The sequence below is a fragment of the Pagrus major genome, chromosome 12, assembly GCF_040436345.1.
Source record: "Pagrus major chromosome 12, Pma_NU_1.0".
NCBI lineage: Eukaryota > Metazoa > Chordata > Actinopteri > Spariformes > Sparidae > Pagrus > Pagrus major.
Genome location: NC_133226.1, coordinates 26689919 through 26707402, shown reverse-complemented (window position 1 = coordinate 26707402; position 17484 = coordinate 26689919). Strand labels below are relative to the sequence as shown.

Below are 17484 nucleotides of genomic sequence, written 5' to 3'. Positions count from 1 at the left end.
GACCAACACCGCAACTCGGCTCGTTCGGACGAACCGGATAGCTCGCTCTGATTCAAGCTAACGATCCATGATAACACAATACTAGCTAGCGTTAGCTGACTAGCTTAGCTTCTACAAGGGGAATTCTGACGTAGCTGGTTAGTGACAACTTTAGTTAGCTGCTAAAAAGCCAAAAAAAGAATAAAAAGAAAAATGTCGGACGATTATGAATTCAGCGATGACACCACCATGATGAGAATGGAGGAGGACGGAGAGGCGAACAGCGATGACCCGATGTCTGCGGCCGGGGACTGTGGCCTGATGGGGGGCGAGGCCGAGGGATCAAGAATTGACGCCAGTAAAAACGAGGAGGATGAAGGGTACGGTTACACCACACTTATCCTACAGTTCTGCAGAATTTAACATGTTCAGGTGCCACAGATGTGTTGCTAAACGTCCAACAAGTCAACGTCAAGTTTCCTTTAAACTGTGTCAACAGGAAGATGTTTGTAGGAGGGCTCAGCTGGGACACGACCAAGAAGGATCTGAAAGATTACTTCTCCAAGTACGGAGAGGTCGTAGACTGCACGCTGAAGCTGGACCCCATGACGGGCCGGTCACGGGGCTTCGGCTTTGTGCTCTTCAAAGATCCTGAAAGTGTTGACAAGGTGCTGCTCTGCTCCCAGAAGTGATGTTTACACCCCAGGTTACTGCAGACACACGTCGGTGGGGAGGTGCACTGTGGTCTGAGGACTGGAGGTCATGGTGCCAGTAGCGCCGAGACCGAAAAGTGGCTGATGGTATGTCGATTGCTGCTCAGCGGTATATACCGATTCCTAGAGTGGTATACCGATCCTTAGAGTGGTATACCGATCCTTAAAGTGGTATACCGGTCCTTGGAGTGGTATACCGGTCCTTAGAGTGGTATACCGGTCCTTAAAGTGGTATACCGGTCCTTAGAGTTGTATACCGGTCCTTAAAGTGGTATACCGATCCTTAAAGTGGTATACCGGTCCTTAGAGTGGTATACCGATCCTTAAAGTGGTATACCGGTCCTTGGAGTGGTATACCGGTCCTTAGAGTGGTATACCGGTCCTTAAAGTGGTATACCGGTCCTTAAAGTGGTATACCGGTCCTTAGAGTTGTATACCGGTCCTTAAAGTGGTATACCGATCCTTAAAGTGGTATACCGGTCCTTAAAGTGGTATACCGATCCTTAGAGTTGTATACCGGTCCTTAAAGTGGTATACCGGTCCTTAAAGTGGTATACCGGTCCTTAAAGTGGTATACCGATCCTTAAAGTGGTATACCGGTCCTTGGAGTGGTATACCGGTCCTTGGAGTGGTATACCGGTCCTTGGAGTGGTATACCGCTGGTATGCCACTGAAAGACTGTTGGATGGGCACCGCCCCCTGGTGAATATGCAAATATAATGCCACCGGGCTGGTTTTAGGACAAGTGCTGCCGTAAATGTATACATTTGTTTTAGTCTTTATTGACGATGATAATTTAACACATTGCCGTAAATAAAGGAACATATGTATTTATTTTGGATGTTATGTTGTTGGGATGTAGGCATACAGACAGTAATTACACGTGGGATTCTTGCAATATGATAGCAAAGTAATACGTCTAAATATCTGCGTATAAACGACTTAAAGCTAATGAGAGAGCTAGCCTTAGCTAACATGGCTAATGTTAGCCCAGCCACCGTAGCCAGTCTGACTAATCGATAGCAAACACAATAATGCATTACTTCATATAAAATTCATCAGGGGGCGTTACCCATCCAAGCGGCACATACCACCATGTGTCGGTGGAATACCAGCGGCGTACCACTCCAAGGATCGGTATATGCCGCTGAGCCGCAATCGACATACCTTCAGCCACTTTTTGATCTCGGGGTCTCTCCGTGGTACTATACCATAATAGAACCTGACCGATATATTGATCGGGCGATATTAAAAGGCGACATCGACTCAGACTGTATGTCGTCTGATATGTGTTAATATGAAAACCTATTTTATTTTCTTTTATTGGGATTTTCAAAGTTAAACATACAGCTGAGAATAGTAGATGTATATAAAAAAAGAAATACAATTAAATATAAAAAATTAATATTCAGATACATTTAGAAAAATTAAAAATCATTCAACAAACAACATTAATTTAATTAATTTGCACGTTAAGAGAAAAATTGAATATTACAAAAAAGTTTGCAATATGTATTTTTCTGAGAAGAACGAGAAAAAGAAACAACAGAAAGACGTCTGTTTACACTCAGTTATTTTTTCTTTTTGTTGATTAATGATTTTCTTGTGCAGGTTGCCTCGCAGAAGGAACACAAGCTCAATGGAAAGGTCATCGATCCCAAAAAAGCCAAGGCCATGAAGAGTAAGGAGCCCGTGAAGAAGATCTTTGTCGGCGGTCTCTCTCCAGACACTCCTGAGGAGAAAGTCAGAGAGTACTTCGGTGCCTTCGGAGAGGTACGCCTCTGTTCGGTCTGCACGTCGGTGAAGGGCGGCTGAAACTTAACCTGCTCGATGTTTCCTTTCATACACATGATTTGAATTCTTGTCATAAAGACAACTAAATATTAATTTAAAAGTTCATTGATCATGTGCTCAGGTGGAGTCAATTGAACTTCCCATGGAGAACAAAACAAACAAGAGGAGAGGCTTCTGCTTCATCACATTCAAAGAGGAGGATCCTGTGAAGAGCATCATGGAGAAGAAGTACCACAATATTGGACTTAGCAAGGTACAGACGGCTGTTTTCTCTCCAATAAAACTTTAGTACCTGGCAGTTTGTTTGGCACATACTGTGATGACTTTATAAGACTGACACCCGATCCCTGTGGAAATAAATCAACTTGATTGCTGTTTGTTTAGTGTGAAATAAAAGTGGCGATGTCCAAAGAGCAGTACCAGCAGCAGCAGTACTGGGGAGGCAGAGGTGGATACTCATCCAGGTCTCGAGGAAGAGGTGGTGGTGAGTGGACACAACTCTTGTGGTACATGTAAAGAAAAATGTAAATAATGTGACATATTCACCTTTTGAATCCCTAATGACCAGTAAAATATGACATGAATCATATAGTGTAGAAGCTACTTAATTAAATTGAAGACTTTTCTTTAAAGGAGTAATTCAACATTCTGGGAAACACACGTCATCCCTTTCTTTGTGAGAGTTAGAGGAGGAGTTAAACATCAATCTCATGTCTGTATGGTAAATATAAGCTACCATTATTAGGTGGGTGAGGGAGATAACCGCTAATGCTCATTAATTAACATTTATTATCTTGTTTGTTTTATCTGTAGTAAAAGTGACAGGTTGTGTTGTTATGGGAGGTTCACTTCTTTGTTGCCTGTGAAGAAAAGTCACCAGACTCCCTTTAAAAATCACTTAATTATGTGAATTGTTGAGTCTGGAGAAACTTTATAAACTTTGTGAAACGTTGGACAGATGTTAATATCAGGTCTGATCAGAGCCTTTGCGACTTCCTGGAGTCCCGTCATAACCACAAGCTTGCCAGGAAACAAACACAGACATCAGTGCATCACTGCCCGGCACATAACTCTCCATAAAACCACACCTTGTCATCTTTACTCGGCTGTTTTTGTACAGATTGTGACTCTAAGGCTCAGACAACAACGTCCAAACAAACATGGACGAACCCAGTGAACCTGATGAGGTCGTGTCATTACAAAAACGTGATGAACGGTATCTATTTTAAATCCTGTTTATTTGCAGGTCCCAATCAAAATTGGAACCAGGGTTATGGCAACTACTGGAACCAAGGCTATGGAAATTATGGCAATTATGGTTACAATAATCAAGGATATGGAGGATATGGTGGCTATGATTACCCTGGTTACAACAACTATTACGGATATGGTGACTACAACGGTAAGTAAATCACAGAGTGAGTATTTTTTATTTTATTTTTACTTGTAGAATTAAATCAAATATTTCTACGAGATAAAGATACTTAATGTGTTTATGTATAAAGTTACGAGTTAAATAAGGAGGTAATATTTGTGTCCACAGATTAAGAGTTAACGAGGCTTTTATTCCATTTCTAAACTAACGTTAGCTACTAACCTGCATAAAGTCTGTTACGAGTCCTTCACAAAGAAATCCACAGTCCAGTGAAACGACTCGTTTCACTGTCATAATTTGAGAAAGTCTAGTCTAGAAGAGCCGCACGATTAAATCATTTTATCCCCGTTCAAGTAAGCTGGGATCTGGGAAGAACCGGGTATCTTCATACCGGGGAAGTCGAGCTTTTTTGGTTTCAAAGCGCCACTGAGCAGCTTTCATAGGAATGAACGGGGCTTCGTCTCCAACACTGTGTCCAGGTTTTTTGTTACGTCCCTGTCGGTGCACATACCCTTTGCCGTACGAAGCAATGTAGAGTTTAAGTCGTGCACCTGAATGCACCATGAAGTCCCTCTGACTGTGTCAACAAAACACGACAGAGACTCTCAGCAGAGTTTTATAATGAATTACTTTCAGTACAAACTGTCAGTGTGGAGGAGAGTCTTAAGAGATTTACTCACCAAACAGAAATGTTGCCCTCGTTTGGCCCTCGGTGGACTCGGACATACTCTAACAACTACATTTACAGAAGTTGTAGAAACTCGTCGATACATTTGTTTGTGATTGTTGAAATTGAAGACTCACTTCAACCAATTTTTAATTTAAAATCAAAGTCGTGACACCCTTATTTAAATCGTTGTAAAGGTTTACTGTTGTTTCTGTTTTCACGGTGTTGTTTTTGTGTTGTTTTTTGAACGTTTTTACAGTTTTTCTTTGTTAAGTAAAAAAATACGTCATGTCAATCAACAATGTTGTACCACACCCGTAGATCAGTCTGGTGGATACGGAAAGTCGCCACGGCGTGGTGTTCACACCAACAGTTACAAGCCGTATTAAAGGGGAAACCCTCACCTTCAAGTAGGTATGTAAAAACAAAAATACACTACTTACTGTTAATTTAACGTAGTCATATTTACTTTGCTGTTTGGTAACATTAATGTGTAATTTCTTCTTGTAAATTTCTTTTTCTCAGCACCCTCAAGTGCTTTACAGTAGTGGTAACATAGAGGCTACAGTCTTGTGGTGATTATTTTAACAACCGGCCTTCTGCTGCCTCTTTTGCACCTTCATTTTTTTTTTTTTTTTTTTAAACTGTAAAGTTAACAGGTAAAGTACTGCTACTACAGTAAATGGATGCCAAAGTTAAGGATGTGCAAGGAAAACAGAAAAGGAAGTATGTTGTCTCCTAACTCTGACATACCTTGTTTGTACCTGCCAGCGGAGCTTCCTTGCAGGCCATGAGCTGACTCCCAGATACTCTCAGGGCCCGCTCAATGCGGACCGGGTACGAGAAGCATACGCTCTCGAATGCTGCCATTTGGTATGGTCTTACAACATCCTGTATCAGCATTTCTAAACTAAAACAATATGGGACACGTCCAGCTTTGTCATCTTTCTTTCCATTTTTAATTTGTTTGCAACTGTTTGTAATGTAAAACTTAAATTATACACATGTAATTGTCATTTTTTACAGGCCCTTACTCCCCCACAAGTAATGATTTATAAATATGAGAAAATAACTATTTGCTTTTCAAAGGATACGTACAGCTTTCTCTGGACTTCCCAGTTCCTATTGTTAATATATGCATTCCTAATCTTATCTAAAATGCTTGTTTCTTTATTTAGCTCTTGTAGCCAGTAGTCCATGAGCTAAAACCTGGTTCGTATTTGGACTCTACTGTGTTGGGGGATAAAGTGCTTTACTTTTACTGTGTACATGTATTGCTCTGTTTTGTCTTACTGACAGCGATGGAAAAGACTTCTCTTTTGTAACGAATTTTCCCTCTTATAACCTTTTGTAAAACAACAAGTGTCACAACATTTCCAGAAATTTGCATGTAATGCTTCTTTAACGTGTATTTTTTGACCAGTCGAAGGTTTTCTTCCATTTAGTATTTTGGCTTTGACCTCTTCAATTTATCGCACTTCAGGATTTCTAGCTTATGGACTAACTTTTTTTATTTTTTTTAAACTGTAAAAATGTTAAAATAATTGTTCTCAGTTTCTTTGTTTTTTCTTTTTTAACATTGGACATTATAAACACGGGGGATTCCTATTTTTTTTCTTTCTTTCTTTCTTTCTAATTGAACATTTTGTTCGTTCATCTGGAGCTGATTTTGTTTCTGTTTTGTTTTTCGCAGGTTTCAGAGCGATGAAAGGAAAGACAGCTGTGGGCTGGCGGAGCATTGGCCAGAGAGATGATGGTATCCAGCAAAGATCACTAGCTGATTGTAAAATATAAACTGAAGAGCACTATGACCTACAGCACATTTCCTCTCCAGTATTTGTTGTATCTTAAAACTTTTTGGATTTCGATGTTTTGCATTTATTTAGATTCCTGCAAAGTTTGAGCGGTCTGCGTTCCCCATCCCTTCTTGTTTTTTGTATTTATTGTCATCATATGCTAATTGTGAAATTGCTTCATTTATTATTACATGACTGAATTGTTAGATGGGTTGGAACAGGTCACACATATATACACAGTACTGTGGTAGCAAAGATATAAAATGCGTCGTTACAATTTATCCTCTTTATCATAGTCATCAGTCATATAATACAATATGTTATTACAGAGTTTGACATTCATGAACATACAGTATATATACACAGGTAATTATACATCAAGAAATGTGACGAATAAAAATAATAAACTCTCATTTGGACGTCTGATCCTTTTGTGAAATATTAAGAGCCGTGTTCGTCACACGCTGGAGTGTTGAAGGAAGTTTTTCAGTCGAGTTTATGACAATTTTATCGTCACATCATCGGGTTCATCGCAGAGTAACCTCATCAGAATTACACATGAATATTTTGATCTACAACACATCTGTGTGTTAGAGCTGAAATCATCAGAAACTCGTGAGAGCGATTTAAAAGGCGAGCTGCATCCCACCAGCGTGATCGTGTTCAGTCCCTGAGCCGGTGAAGGAGTGTCGATGGGGTTTAAATAGTATTTGTGGCAAAGAGGATGATGAGGATGAGGACGATCAGCACGATCACGCCGATTATGATCATCATTTTAATGTTTTTCCACCAGTATTTCCTGGCGACCCGCGTGGACGTTCTCTGGAACGAGTCGGCCTGAAAAGAGACATAATTGAAACCTAATTAAACACAAGTGATGGAAGAAATAACATGATTTTTCTATATTTAAAGGGGAACTTTACTGATTTTATGGAAGTCTGGTTACAGGTGTTGGGGAAAAGTATTTTGTGGCTTGATGTTACAGAAGCTTATTACAGCCACACCAGGAAAAGAAAACTGGATTATTATCGTGTTACAACGTGTAAAGTTTATTTTTTAAACAAAGTTTTCTGACGTTATTATGAAATACAAACTAACCACAATATAACATGAAGCTTTTCTTGCTATAAAAATATATTGATGATGTTATAATGTGAAACGTTGTGATAATTTGCTGTTATAATGATATTTTCACACCATATTGCATCATAACGTGACACATTTCATGTTATAACAATGAAAGTAATCATCTTATCACATGAGACGCTTCACATGATGACAACATAAATAGCATATTGTCATAACAAGAAAAGTTTGTTGTTGTAACTATGTAATTTTTAACGTTATAACGATAAGTTATCACACTATAATGTGAAATGTTTTACATTATACCAAGATAAATAGCATGTTTTTATAACAGGCTAAGTTTCTTGTTATAACAATATAAGTTTTCATGTTACAGTGTGAAACTTTTTGTATTATATCAATAAGTTATCACTGTAATGTGACATATTTCACATAATAATAAGATAAATAGTATATTCCAATAACAAGAATAATTTCTTGTTATAATCTGATAAGTTTGTATTTCACTGTGAAAACATCTTTTTATAAAAACATACTTTTCATGTTATAACGTGACACTGGTCAGTTTTTATTTTTGTGTCGTGGCATCAAGACGTGAGAGGAAGGAAGAAAAGTTTTGTTGCATAAAATTAGTTTTAATTTGTTGGCCGCTTCTCTAATCTTCAAATGAAAGCATCTGGAAGTTTACAGTGAAACTGTCTCTCCGACACACCGGCAGGCATCTGATGACATGACAAGGGGCCCCGAAAAGTGAGGTCCAAGAACCCCCGAGGGTCGTTCAGGGGGCCTCAGGACGTCTCCAGCAAAAAGGGGAATCATTTATCTTTACTATAATTTCATCCATGAGTAGCACAGAGACATTATGTCTGACTTTTGTGGTCTCAGGTTTCAAACACTCTGTAATAAAACCTCTCAAAGCTGAACTCTGATCAGACGGAGGAGCTCAACGAGAAAAAGTTTGAGAACCGCTCATGTAAATTACTGTATTTTATAAGCTTATCGTGTTTTCTTTTTAAATCTTCCCCTCAAAAGTAACTACTCACTACAGCTGTCAGATAAATGTTGTGGAATAAAAATATTTCCCTGTTGAAGTATAAAGTGGCAGGAAACAGAAATACTCAAGTACAAGTATCTCACACTTGTACTGTGGTCATCATGATTAAACACTCACAGAGGCCTGCAGGTCGTCAGTCTTCCCGATCAGATCATCCAGTCGGTCGCCTCTCTCCAGCACTTTGCTGATGTTGTCTGTCAGAATGACTTTCACCTCGTTGACTTGACCCTGCACCTGGTCAAGTTTAGCCGCCGAGCCGGGAGCCGGGGATTGAGGGTTAACGGCAGCCTGTGAAAAAAACAGGGACAAACCGGTGTCCATTAATCTGTGGATTATTTTCTTGATTAATCGATTAGTTGTTTGGTCAATAAAGTGTCAGAAAACTGTTGATATTCAGTTTACTGATATTCACAGTCAAAGGTTCACTTTTAAAGAAGGTTGATTTTTAAGTCTTATTCCCAAAATACTGACGCTTTGGGATTGTAAATCGGGTCAGTCGCCATCCCAAAGGATACTGAACCTTTGGGATGACCTCAAAATTCTGACTTTAAACTCATAATTCTGACTTTAAACTCTTAATTCAGACTTTTTTCCTCATAATTTGACTTAAAAACCTACTTTCTTACAAAGTGGACATTTAAGAAGCTGGATTCAGACAATTTTGACATTTTTAACTGATTAATTGAAAATCAAAGCAGTCGACCATTTATTCAACAGCTGACATCTAACAGACTAATCAGTGTAGCTCTTCTGGTCAAACCGCTCTGAAGTTAAATATAGTCAACAACGACCTCTGTGGTCACAATTATAGTGACCAGACTCACTTCCTGCTACTGAGTTAACAGGAAAAGGGCTCTATCAGTGAACCGCGGCCTGTGTGACTGTCAGAAAACCTCCAGCACTTTGCTTACAAAGTAAACCTGGTCAGCAAACATGAACCGACCCGTAGGGAGTCATTTTTAGATCATATCAAGATGAAAATCAAGCTGTGATATCTGAACAGACGTCTGAGATGAAGGACTAAACAGCACTGTATAAAAAGCACATCACTCACCATAGCAGCTCTGTTTCTCCGTCACAACCAACAAAACAACCTCACACAAACACACAAAAACCTCCACAGAGTCCTGTTATCCGGTCCTGGCAGCACAATAAACAGATCTGTGCTTCTTGTGACTGTATGAGTCACACAGCAAGAGCTGAACAAACCTCTGCTGAAGGTTGCACCTTCTCTGTGTTACTCATTAACTGAGCTGTTGCCTCAATCAAAGTCTCATTGGCCCAACAGGAGCTAGACACCATCGCCACAAACAACAAGTCAGATCATGACCCCGCAGACCTTTCATTTCCTGCTTTTCATGACAACAGTTGTTGGAAAAGAGAACATTTCAGTTTAAACAGCTAAAAACTTCTACATATGTGTGTCTACGTACCATCAGCTGATAGAGCGGTGGATGCAGGCAAGCACTGAACTGATACGTCCGGGCAAAGGGCTCAGCCGGGATATTTGCAAGGCAATAAAGGAGTGAAGTCACTCTGTTGCTTCACTTCATTTCCTCATCCTGCGTTTGGCAGTTTGTTGTTTCAGCAGTGACAGTTCGGCCTATGTATGCAAATATGCTTCACTCGTGCAGTTTTTGAGGGAAGAGTTCAGCTCAGCTTCAACAATATGTGTGATTTCCTTCGTTATGTGCAAGAACCACATCTCATGAATAACTGTCACTCCACCCAGCAGCTGTCTGCAGTCTGAAGTAATCTGTGATGATTAATGATAAAAGTATTCAGACCTTTTACTGAAGCTGAAGTAACATAAATACTCCGTTACAAGTGAAACTTTAACTGGGTGTATAATGTTTCTCAAGTAAAAGAAGAAAGTCTTATAAAGTTTTATATTCAATCCAGGAGTTTTATTTGTGACAGAGTATTTTTAAACTGAGGTGTCCTGCTTTAACTGAAGTGAGAGATCTTAAAGGAACAGTTCACCCAAACATGAAAATTGCTGATGGAAAGTCAGTCCACAAAACATTTCTGGAGCTTCACTGCAGCATCCTGCTAAACAGCTGAAGTAGCTGGAGACTTGATTTAATACTTGAAAACAAACAAACAAACATAAAATGTCTTCATAATGGCTGGTGTAATCCCAAACTAATTTAAAAAGATGTTATTTAAATCCTTTTTTAAGATGAAATCTTCACTGTAGCTGCGAAGCTCAAAGTGTTAGTGTGTATCTCAGAGCTTGGATTTCACCAGATGAGCTGTATGGAGCTACTTTAATTGCAACCCAATCATCAGGATAAATGTTGGCCAAGAACCTTTCTGCAAAACAACAGGTAAGTTAAAACTGGATGTTTCTTCTTTCTTTAGGTTAAATTTTCTGTTTGTTTCTTGTCACAACACTGTGTTTATTCACCACTTTAGGTGAGGAGAACATCACGGTTTGGCTTGAAATACTTCTTTTGCTCGCCACGATCGCGGGTGGATCTGGTCTGACTTCCCGTGAAAAATAGCCAGTTTTAGTCGCCACAAAAACTGCTTGAAATGTCAACAGCTTTCCTGCGAAAACGCCCAGTTTTGCCCGACACAAACACACATGGAAAATGTCTCCACGGCTCATTTATTGTGTTTTAAACTGACAAACATCACATGTGTGATTCATGACACAATTCAAACAGGATCAATAAATTACTTGTCTCTTCATTCACTACCAGACAAAGTTTTTATCAAATAGGGTCCCGTGGTGGTCCATCAGAGGGGGCGTGACTTTGGCTCGTGTTGCATTGTGGGTAATGTAGGCTGAAATGAAGCTTTATCTATGCGTTCTGGCCTTTCCATACACACGTAAACGACTTTTCAGGTCACGTAGCTTTAGGAAAACTCTTGCGTTTTCAGTGTTTATGTGTAGACAGAAAAACTGTTTATTTTGGCTTGTCACCTTTGTTTGTCAGGCTTCTGATTGGCCATCGTGGCCTTACGGTAGAGGTGATATCGCCACCTGTTGGTTTGGCGTGAAACCGAATGCGTTTTCTTTAAAAAAAGACCCGTGTACGTGAGGACAAGGTCTAAAAAAGGTGACATCTCTGCGTCTGCTTTATCCATTTTCATCGTTTCATTGTCCGAACTGTCAAAAAAAAACAAAAACGGCGCCTACATTACCCACAATGCAACTCAGCCACTGAGTGACATCACTGGAGGCAGTGTCAGATTACACGCAGCTTCCTCTGGAGCCACAAAAAGCTGTATACTACTTCCCCCACGCGTGCAGTGGCATTTTTAAAGACCCTGTTAACACACTTTAATGCATAAAATCGGCGGAGTCACCCTTTAATGTTACGCTCTCACGTCCCGTGCCGCGTCATAACAGCGACATCTTGAGGCTGCCCCGGCTGCTGCCTGAAGGACTCCCGCATGGAAACGTCCTCCTGGAGCCCGCAAACAGCCTTTTTACGCGGCGAAGTCCACCGAGAAACACACACGAGTGTAAAAGTCGTACTTTTATAATTACTTTTATAATTATTCGTCCTGATTAAAACACGAAACATCCGCCGCTTCCCGCAGTTTTGAAGCGTCGCCTCGCCGGCTCCTCTCAGCTCAGCCCACCGAGTTAATCATTGATTTCTACGGTCGGACTCGGCGGACATCAGGAGTCCGGGTCCACTTCGCAGCTCGACACGTTCGGTTCAGCTCACTTTTATCCACTTGAAGTCCAGTTGTGCGTCCCGAGCTGAAGATGAACCCGAGCGGAGCCCGCAGCGGGAAGAGCTTCCTGTTCACGTCCGAGTCGGTCGGAGAGGGACACTCCGGTACTGAGCCCATCCGCACGCCGACACTGAGGTCCAGTCCTCGGTACCTGTCTGGCTCTTTAATATCTTAAGATTTATATTTAGTAACACTTTATAGTATCTGTCACATCATTAAAAATAAACTAAATACTAAAAAATGGCAAATTTATAGTTAATCAAACTTTACTGAACTGCTTTGTAAATACTGTTCATTCATTAACATGTGGATGAGAAGCAACTGATGTTTTTAAGTTTATATAATTAACTATTAATGTACCATTTATTAATGATGGTTATTATAAAGTTTTTCACATGTCAGTAAGTTATTTTTGGTCAATACATTTAAGTCAAAATGTTCTTCTTCTTCTCAAATGTTCATAGATATTATTTCCTAAGTGATTATTTAGTCAAATTGCAGATAAAAGCATATATTTATACTATAGTCAGATTTATAGTAGTCAAAATGTAGGTGAATACACCTGTGACTCATGTTTAACTGTGTACTGAGTGGACATGTGTGGACATGTTGAGACCGTTATAATCAATAGTGGAAGAAGTAAACAGATATTTTACTTAAAGGAGCTCTGTGTAGTTTTAGGGAAGAAATTCAAACTCTCAATTTTTATATTTTACAATATTAACGAGGGAATAACACAAACTCAGAAATATGTATTTGCTCCATTAGTGAATAAACAAGCTGCTCTCAGAGGAAAATAAGGTCCCAGAACACTGTTTGAAGCTAGGAAGGTGGCAGGGTCCGCCACATATGAACAAAGTAAAACAGGATAAATTGTGTTGTCCTTTAAGGTCAGTTTGTTTATTCAGTTTATTCAGTCATGTAAACAAAGAGACTCTGTTTGTTTAGTTTGTTTGGGCAGTAAAGAATAAGTCAATAAAGATCTTTATCTTCTGTCTTTGTGTTCGCAGATAAAATGTGTGATCAGATCAGTGATGCTGTCCTGGACGCATACCTGAGCCAAGACCCCGACTCTAAAGTGGCCTGTGGTAAGTGCTCTTATGATGTTGACATGTTGGGTGAATTGTTCCTTTAATGTTATAACAGCCCACAGAAGCCACAAGCTGCTCCCGGGTCACGCAGGTAGTGTGAGTGTGAAATGTTGCCCTGTGGAGCAACTCTGAACTATAATAACAGCAGACATGAAAGCAGTGTAGCCGACATACCTGTGTGATTCTAGTTTCAAAGGTGTGCCGATGGCTAATGGTTATACAATCAATTATCTTACACTGGATCAGCTTTTGTCCTTTAAAACAAAGTTCAGTACTTTGTTATGTCACTGGAATTCAACTCCCTCTGAAGCACCTGAACTGACAGTAAATTGTATTTTCACTGCTCTTTTTTTTGTTACTTTTTCCGTTTGTTTGCTCAGAATCTGAGCCCGAGTCAGATTAGTTCATTAGTTTTATTTATTATCCTTTCACAAATTATTTTTGTGTCGCTGGCAGTTGTAAAACAAAAAAACAACCATAACAGATGATTCGCAGATGATGCAAACAACAGCTGTGTTTTGACGAGAATGCAATGGAAGGGGAAGATGGAATAACACATATAGTGGCTGAATATTTAAATATTACTTTAAAATACAGTCAACCTTGATAAATACTTGTTGGTGTGAAGCTTGGACGATATCCAGAATGTTATATCATGATATTTTCCTGCCCAATATTATTGTTGTAACATAAAATACACATATTTTATTTGTGTTTTGTGTTGAGGACTGAGAGGTTGGTTATGCTGTTCACTTCTTTACATCTTCCTTTGCAGCAACACAGACAACACTTTTAAATAAGAAAGTAATATTTAAAAAATGTCTGTCCCTTCCCTCTAAACTCTAGAGGGTCAGCAGCTGAGAAATAACACTGATAAATTAAAGATTAAAATAAAAATATAGTCAGCCTCACACAGCTGGTCGATATTGTAAAAAATATCATATATGACTGCAAATATCGTGATATTTGATAATATCAAGCCTTATTGTTACGTCCCTTTCTTCACTCTGTAATCAAAGATTCCTGGTTTGTGTCGTTACAGAATGTGTGACGAAGACGGGGATGATTTTACTGGTGGGAGAAGTGACCTCTAAGGCCAAAGTGGATCTCCAGACGGTGGTCCGAGACACCGTGAAGTCCATTGGCTATGATAGTTCTTCGAAAGGTGCAGTATGATGGGATTCATTATTATTAGTCAATAACTTTGAGTGAATGAAGTGAATGAGTCCCGACTGTGACCTGCAGGTTTTGACTACAAGACCTGCAACGTGCTGTTAGCGCTGGAGCCGCAGTGCATGGAGATATCAGACTGTGTGTTTGAAGGCAGGGATCAGGAGGACATCGGTGCTGGGGACCAGGTTCAGTGTTTCACCTTTAAATCCTCAACTATTTTACTTCCTGGGTTTATAATTGCCTCGTTATATGTTGTGAAGATGGTTGTAAAGAGTCACTTTGGGAGAGGATAGGGCTGCAACGAATGATTATTTTCTTGATTAATTGATAAATCATTTAGTCTGTAAAATTAAAAATTAAAAAAAAGGTGAGAAATGCTCAGTTGAGTCCAAAGTTATGTCTTCAAATCGCTTATTTTGTCCAACAAACAGTCCAAAACCAAAAGAGTCTTTATTTATTGTCATAAATGACAAAGAAAGCAGCAAATCCCCAGTTTAAAAGAGCCAAAACATGTCATTTACATTACAGTGAAGCACATGGAAACCAGAAAGCGTTTGATGCATTGTGATTGTTGTTGTGGCTTCTTCTTCTTCTTGTTCTTCTTTCTTCTTCCCTAAATGACAGAAACCCCTGCTACTCTGAGTCTGCAGACAGTCCTACTTGCCTAATCCTGCAAGATGACATTCAGAAGCTCTTTTTCAACTGTATTTACTTCGATTTAAAGATTGGAAGTTGAATCTGTACAAAACTTTGGACCCGACTGCTCTCAATGGGTTTCCATCTTTATCTCCTCAGGGTTTGATGTTTGGATACGCCACAGATGAGACCGAGGAGTGTATGCCCCTAACCATCCTTTTGGCTCACAAACTCAACTACAGGATGAAGGAGCTGTCACGCAACGGAGAGTGTCCTTGGATACTACCAGACTCCAAATCACAAGTGAGCCTCCTCAGAAGAACGAAAAAAAAGCCATCTCTCCTTTGTTTCCTGTCTAATAAAGGAATAAAGAAGCACCAAGAATTCTGCTGCATCCTCATTTAACTGTTCATTTTGAGTTTGATTTTAGCTCCTTGGCTCTTTCCTGCAGGTCACAGTGGAGTACCGAGACAACATGGGAGCCATGGAGCCACTGCGTGTTCACACTGTGGTCATCTCAGTCCAACACATCCCAGAAATCAGCCTGGAGGAGATCAGACGCCATCTGATAGAGAAGGTGGTGAAGGTTATCATTCCTGCCAAATACTTGGATGACAAGACCATCTACCATCTACTGCCAAGTGGGAAATTCCTTCTAGGTGGCCCACAGGTGAGTGAGGACGAATCCCCAGAGGGAAATAAATCAAAAGTGTGTTAAAGCAGGTGCTGACCGATGTTTTTGTATCATCAGAGTGACGCAGGACTCACGGGGCGTAAAATCATCGTGGACACATATGGAGGGTGGGGTGGCCACGGAGGAGGAGCTTTCTCTGGGAAAGATTACTCCAAAGTGGATCGGTCCGGAGCTTACGCCGCTCGCTGGGTCGCCAAGTCCTTGGTCAAAGCCGGACTGTGCAGGAGAGCCCTCGTTCAGGTGAGGAAGATAAAAAGACATGACGTGTTTTCTTACAGATGCTTGTGTTGAAGTGCATTTAAACGGAGTGCACAGAAAGATACTGAGGACACAATAAAAGCTACAGAAGCAAGTTCACGTTAAGGAAAAGTCAAAATAAAGTATATAAAGAATAAGAGCAATAAGAGCACTACAAAATGAAAAAAGATACGTATATTTGCATGAACACTGGCATCATGTATCTCTCTGACACTGATTCTAAAAGATTGTTATTATTTGTGTCTGATTCTTCTTGATGACTTTGAAAACTGTATAAGAGATGAAGGTAGAAGTCTGAGATGTCCTGACAGCTGAGAGCATCGATTTATTGTCCGTTATTCCCTTCAGATCTCCTACGCTATCGGTGTGAGCCGTCCACTCTCCATCTCAGTGTTTCACTACGGCACGTCGACCAGGGATGAAGACGAGCTGCTGCAGATCGTACAGAAGAACTTTGACCTGAGGCCCGGGGTCATTGTGAAGTATGTGTAGTTTTTTTTTTCATAGCTCCGAACACTGTATTCATGTCTTGTTCTGTAAATATAACCGTGTAACACCGACTGTGTTTCTCTTGCAGAGAGCTGGGTTTGAAGCGGCCGATTTACCAGGCCACCGCCTGCTACGGTCACTTCGGCAGAGAGGAGTTCCCCTGGGAAAAGCCAAAGCCGCTGGTGTTTTGAGTCCAGGAGCTGATCACATTTTTAAAACAGTCAAGAGTCACAGAATCCATGTTTTCTACAGACAGCTGTGGAACTGAAAGCATAAATGTCTGTTCTCTGTTAACTTCTGACCCTAAACTGTGAAGGCAGTCGTCTCGGTGCCTTTGTTGAAGAATTCATTTTGATTCTTTTATTTTTTATTTTTAACACAACCATGATCAAGGTACACTCCTGTATGAGAAACTGTAGTTATTGTTAAAAAAATAATCATGCTGTGAATGTGAAACTTTTTGAGAATCTTGGAATAAACTGTGTCAGATTTATTACAATCATTTATTTTGATAAAATGTAATAAATATTTTGTGATTAAAAAGCTGCATAAGAATACCTCGGGTCTTTGACTTTGTTAAGAATTACTTTTACTTTACGTTACTTAAGATTAAGATCGTAAACAGAGGTGGAAGACATTCAGACACTGAAGTAAAAGTGCCAATACAGCCATTTAAAAATACTTAAGTAGTAGAAGTCTTACATTAAAACCCTTATAGATCAGTGCAGAAGTCAGCCTGGGAAAACAATTAGCCTGGCTCTGTCCAAAGACAACAAAACTCCACTACTAGCACTCTAAAACTATAAATTACACATTTCGTCTTGTTTCTTTGCTTAATCCTAAGTAACTAAAGCTGTCAAATTAACTGGAGTGGAGTGGAGGTATAAAGTTGCATGAAAAAATTAAGTTAAAAGTTGAAGAAAATGGTAATACTTGCTTCAAAACTGTACTTAAAGTCACTTACATACAGTAATTGCACATGT

The 17484-nt window shown here is 39.8% G+C and overlaps 3 protein-coding genes across 7 annotated transcripts; 2 read left to right on the top strand and 1 right to left on the bottom strand.

Moving 5' to 3' along the window:
* The first annotated feature begins 192 nt into the window (after positions 1–192).
* Positions 193–6737, top strand: hnrnpd (heterogeneous nuclear ribonucleoprotein D). Of its 3 annotated transcripts, XR_012179914.1 has the most exons (9): positions 193–359; positions 479–647; positions 2304–2465; positions 2608–2739; positions 2871–2970; positions 3733–3888; positions 4850–4942; positions 5300–5401; positions 6222–6737. XR_012179914.1 is itself a non-coding variant. In XM_073478541.1 (8 exons), the coding sequence occupies exons 1-7, from the start codon at positions 193–195 to the stop codon at positions 4915–4917; spliced, it is 954 nt and encodes a 317-aa protein (XP_073334642.1). In that variant the 3' UTR covers positions 4918–4942; positions 6222–6737. The 3 variants fall into 3 exon arrangements, 2 of the variants coding, with proteins under 2 accessions (XP_073334642.1, XP_073334641.1); XM_073478541.1 differs by lacking the exon at positions 5300–5401; XM_073478540.1 differs by having other exon boundaries at positions 5300–6737.
* Positions 6596–9960, bottom strand: LOC141006362 (vesicle-associated membrane protein 8). 2 transcript variants are annotated; one of them, XM_073478544.1, is made up of 3 exons: positions 9898–9960; positions 8582–8752; positions 6596–7161 (listed from the first exon to the last, which is right to left on the bottom strand). In XM_073478544.1, the coding sequence occupies exons 1-3, from the start codon at positions 9898–9900 to the stop codon at positions 7024–7026; spliced, it is 312 nt and encodes a 103-aa protein (XP_073334645.1). In that variant the 5' UTR covers positions 9901–9960; the 3' UTR covers positions 6596–7023. The 2 variants fall into 2 exon arrangements, with proteins under 2 accessions (XP_073334645.1, XP_073334644.1); XM_073478543.1 differs by lacking the exon at positions 9898–9960 and adding an exon at positions 9519–9656.
* A 1886-nt stretch (positions 9961–11846) lies between these two features.
* mat2al (methionine adenosyltransferase II, alpha-like) lies at positions 11847–17058 on the top strand. Of its 2 annotated transcripts, none has more exons than XM_073478682.1 (9): positions 11847–12264; positions 13171–13248; positions 14294–14416; positions 14497–14609; positions 15220–15363; positions 15512–15730; positions 15812–15994; positions 16361–16494; positions 16590–17058. In XM_073478682.1, the coding sequence occupies exons 1-9, from the start codon at positions 12192–12194 to the stop codon at positions 16690–16692; spliced, it is 1170 nt and encodes a 389-aa protein (XP_073334783.1). In that variant the 5' UTR covers positions 11847–12191; the 3' UTR covers positions 16693–17058. The 2 variants fall into 2 exon arrangements, with proteins under 2 accessions (XP_073334783.1, XP_073334784.1); XM_073478683.1 differs by having other exon boundaries at positions 12241–12307; positions 16590–16896.
* The last annotated feature ends 426 nt before the right edge of the window (positions 17059–17484 follow it).

Coding starts and splice junctions, on each gene's coding strand:
- hnrnpd (XM_073478541.1), top strand. CDS start 193: ATGTCGGACGATTATGAATTCAGCGATGACACCACCATGATGAGAATG. Junction 2,466..2,607: donor ACTTCGGTGCCTTCGGAGAG/GTACGCCTCTGT, acceptor TCATGTGCTCAG/GTGGAGTCAATTGAACTTCC. Junction 2,740..2,870: donor ACAATATTGGACTTAGCAAG/GTACAGACGGCT, acceptor CTGTTTGTTTAG/TGTGAAATAAAAGTGGCGAT.
- LOC141006362 (XM_073478544.1), bottom strand. Junction 7,162..8,581: donor CTGACGACCTGCAGGCCTCT/GTGAGTGTTTAA, acceptor GTCTCTTTTCAG/GCCGACTCGTTCCAGAGAAC.
- mat2al (XM_073478682.1), top strand. CDS start 12,192: ATGAACCCGAGCGGAGCCCGCAGCGGGAAGAGCTTCCTGTTCACGTCC. Junction 15,731..15,811: donor TCCTTCTAGGTGGCCCACAG/GTGAGTGAGGAC, acceptor TTGTATCATCAG/AGTGACGCAGGACTCACGGG. Junction 16,495..16,589: donor AGGCCCGGGGTCATTGTGAA/GTATGTGTAGTT, acceptor TTTCTCTTGCAG/AGAGCTGGGTTTGAAGCGGC.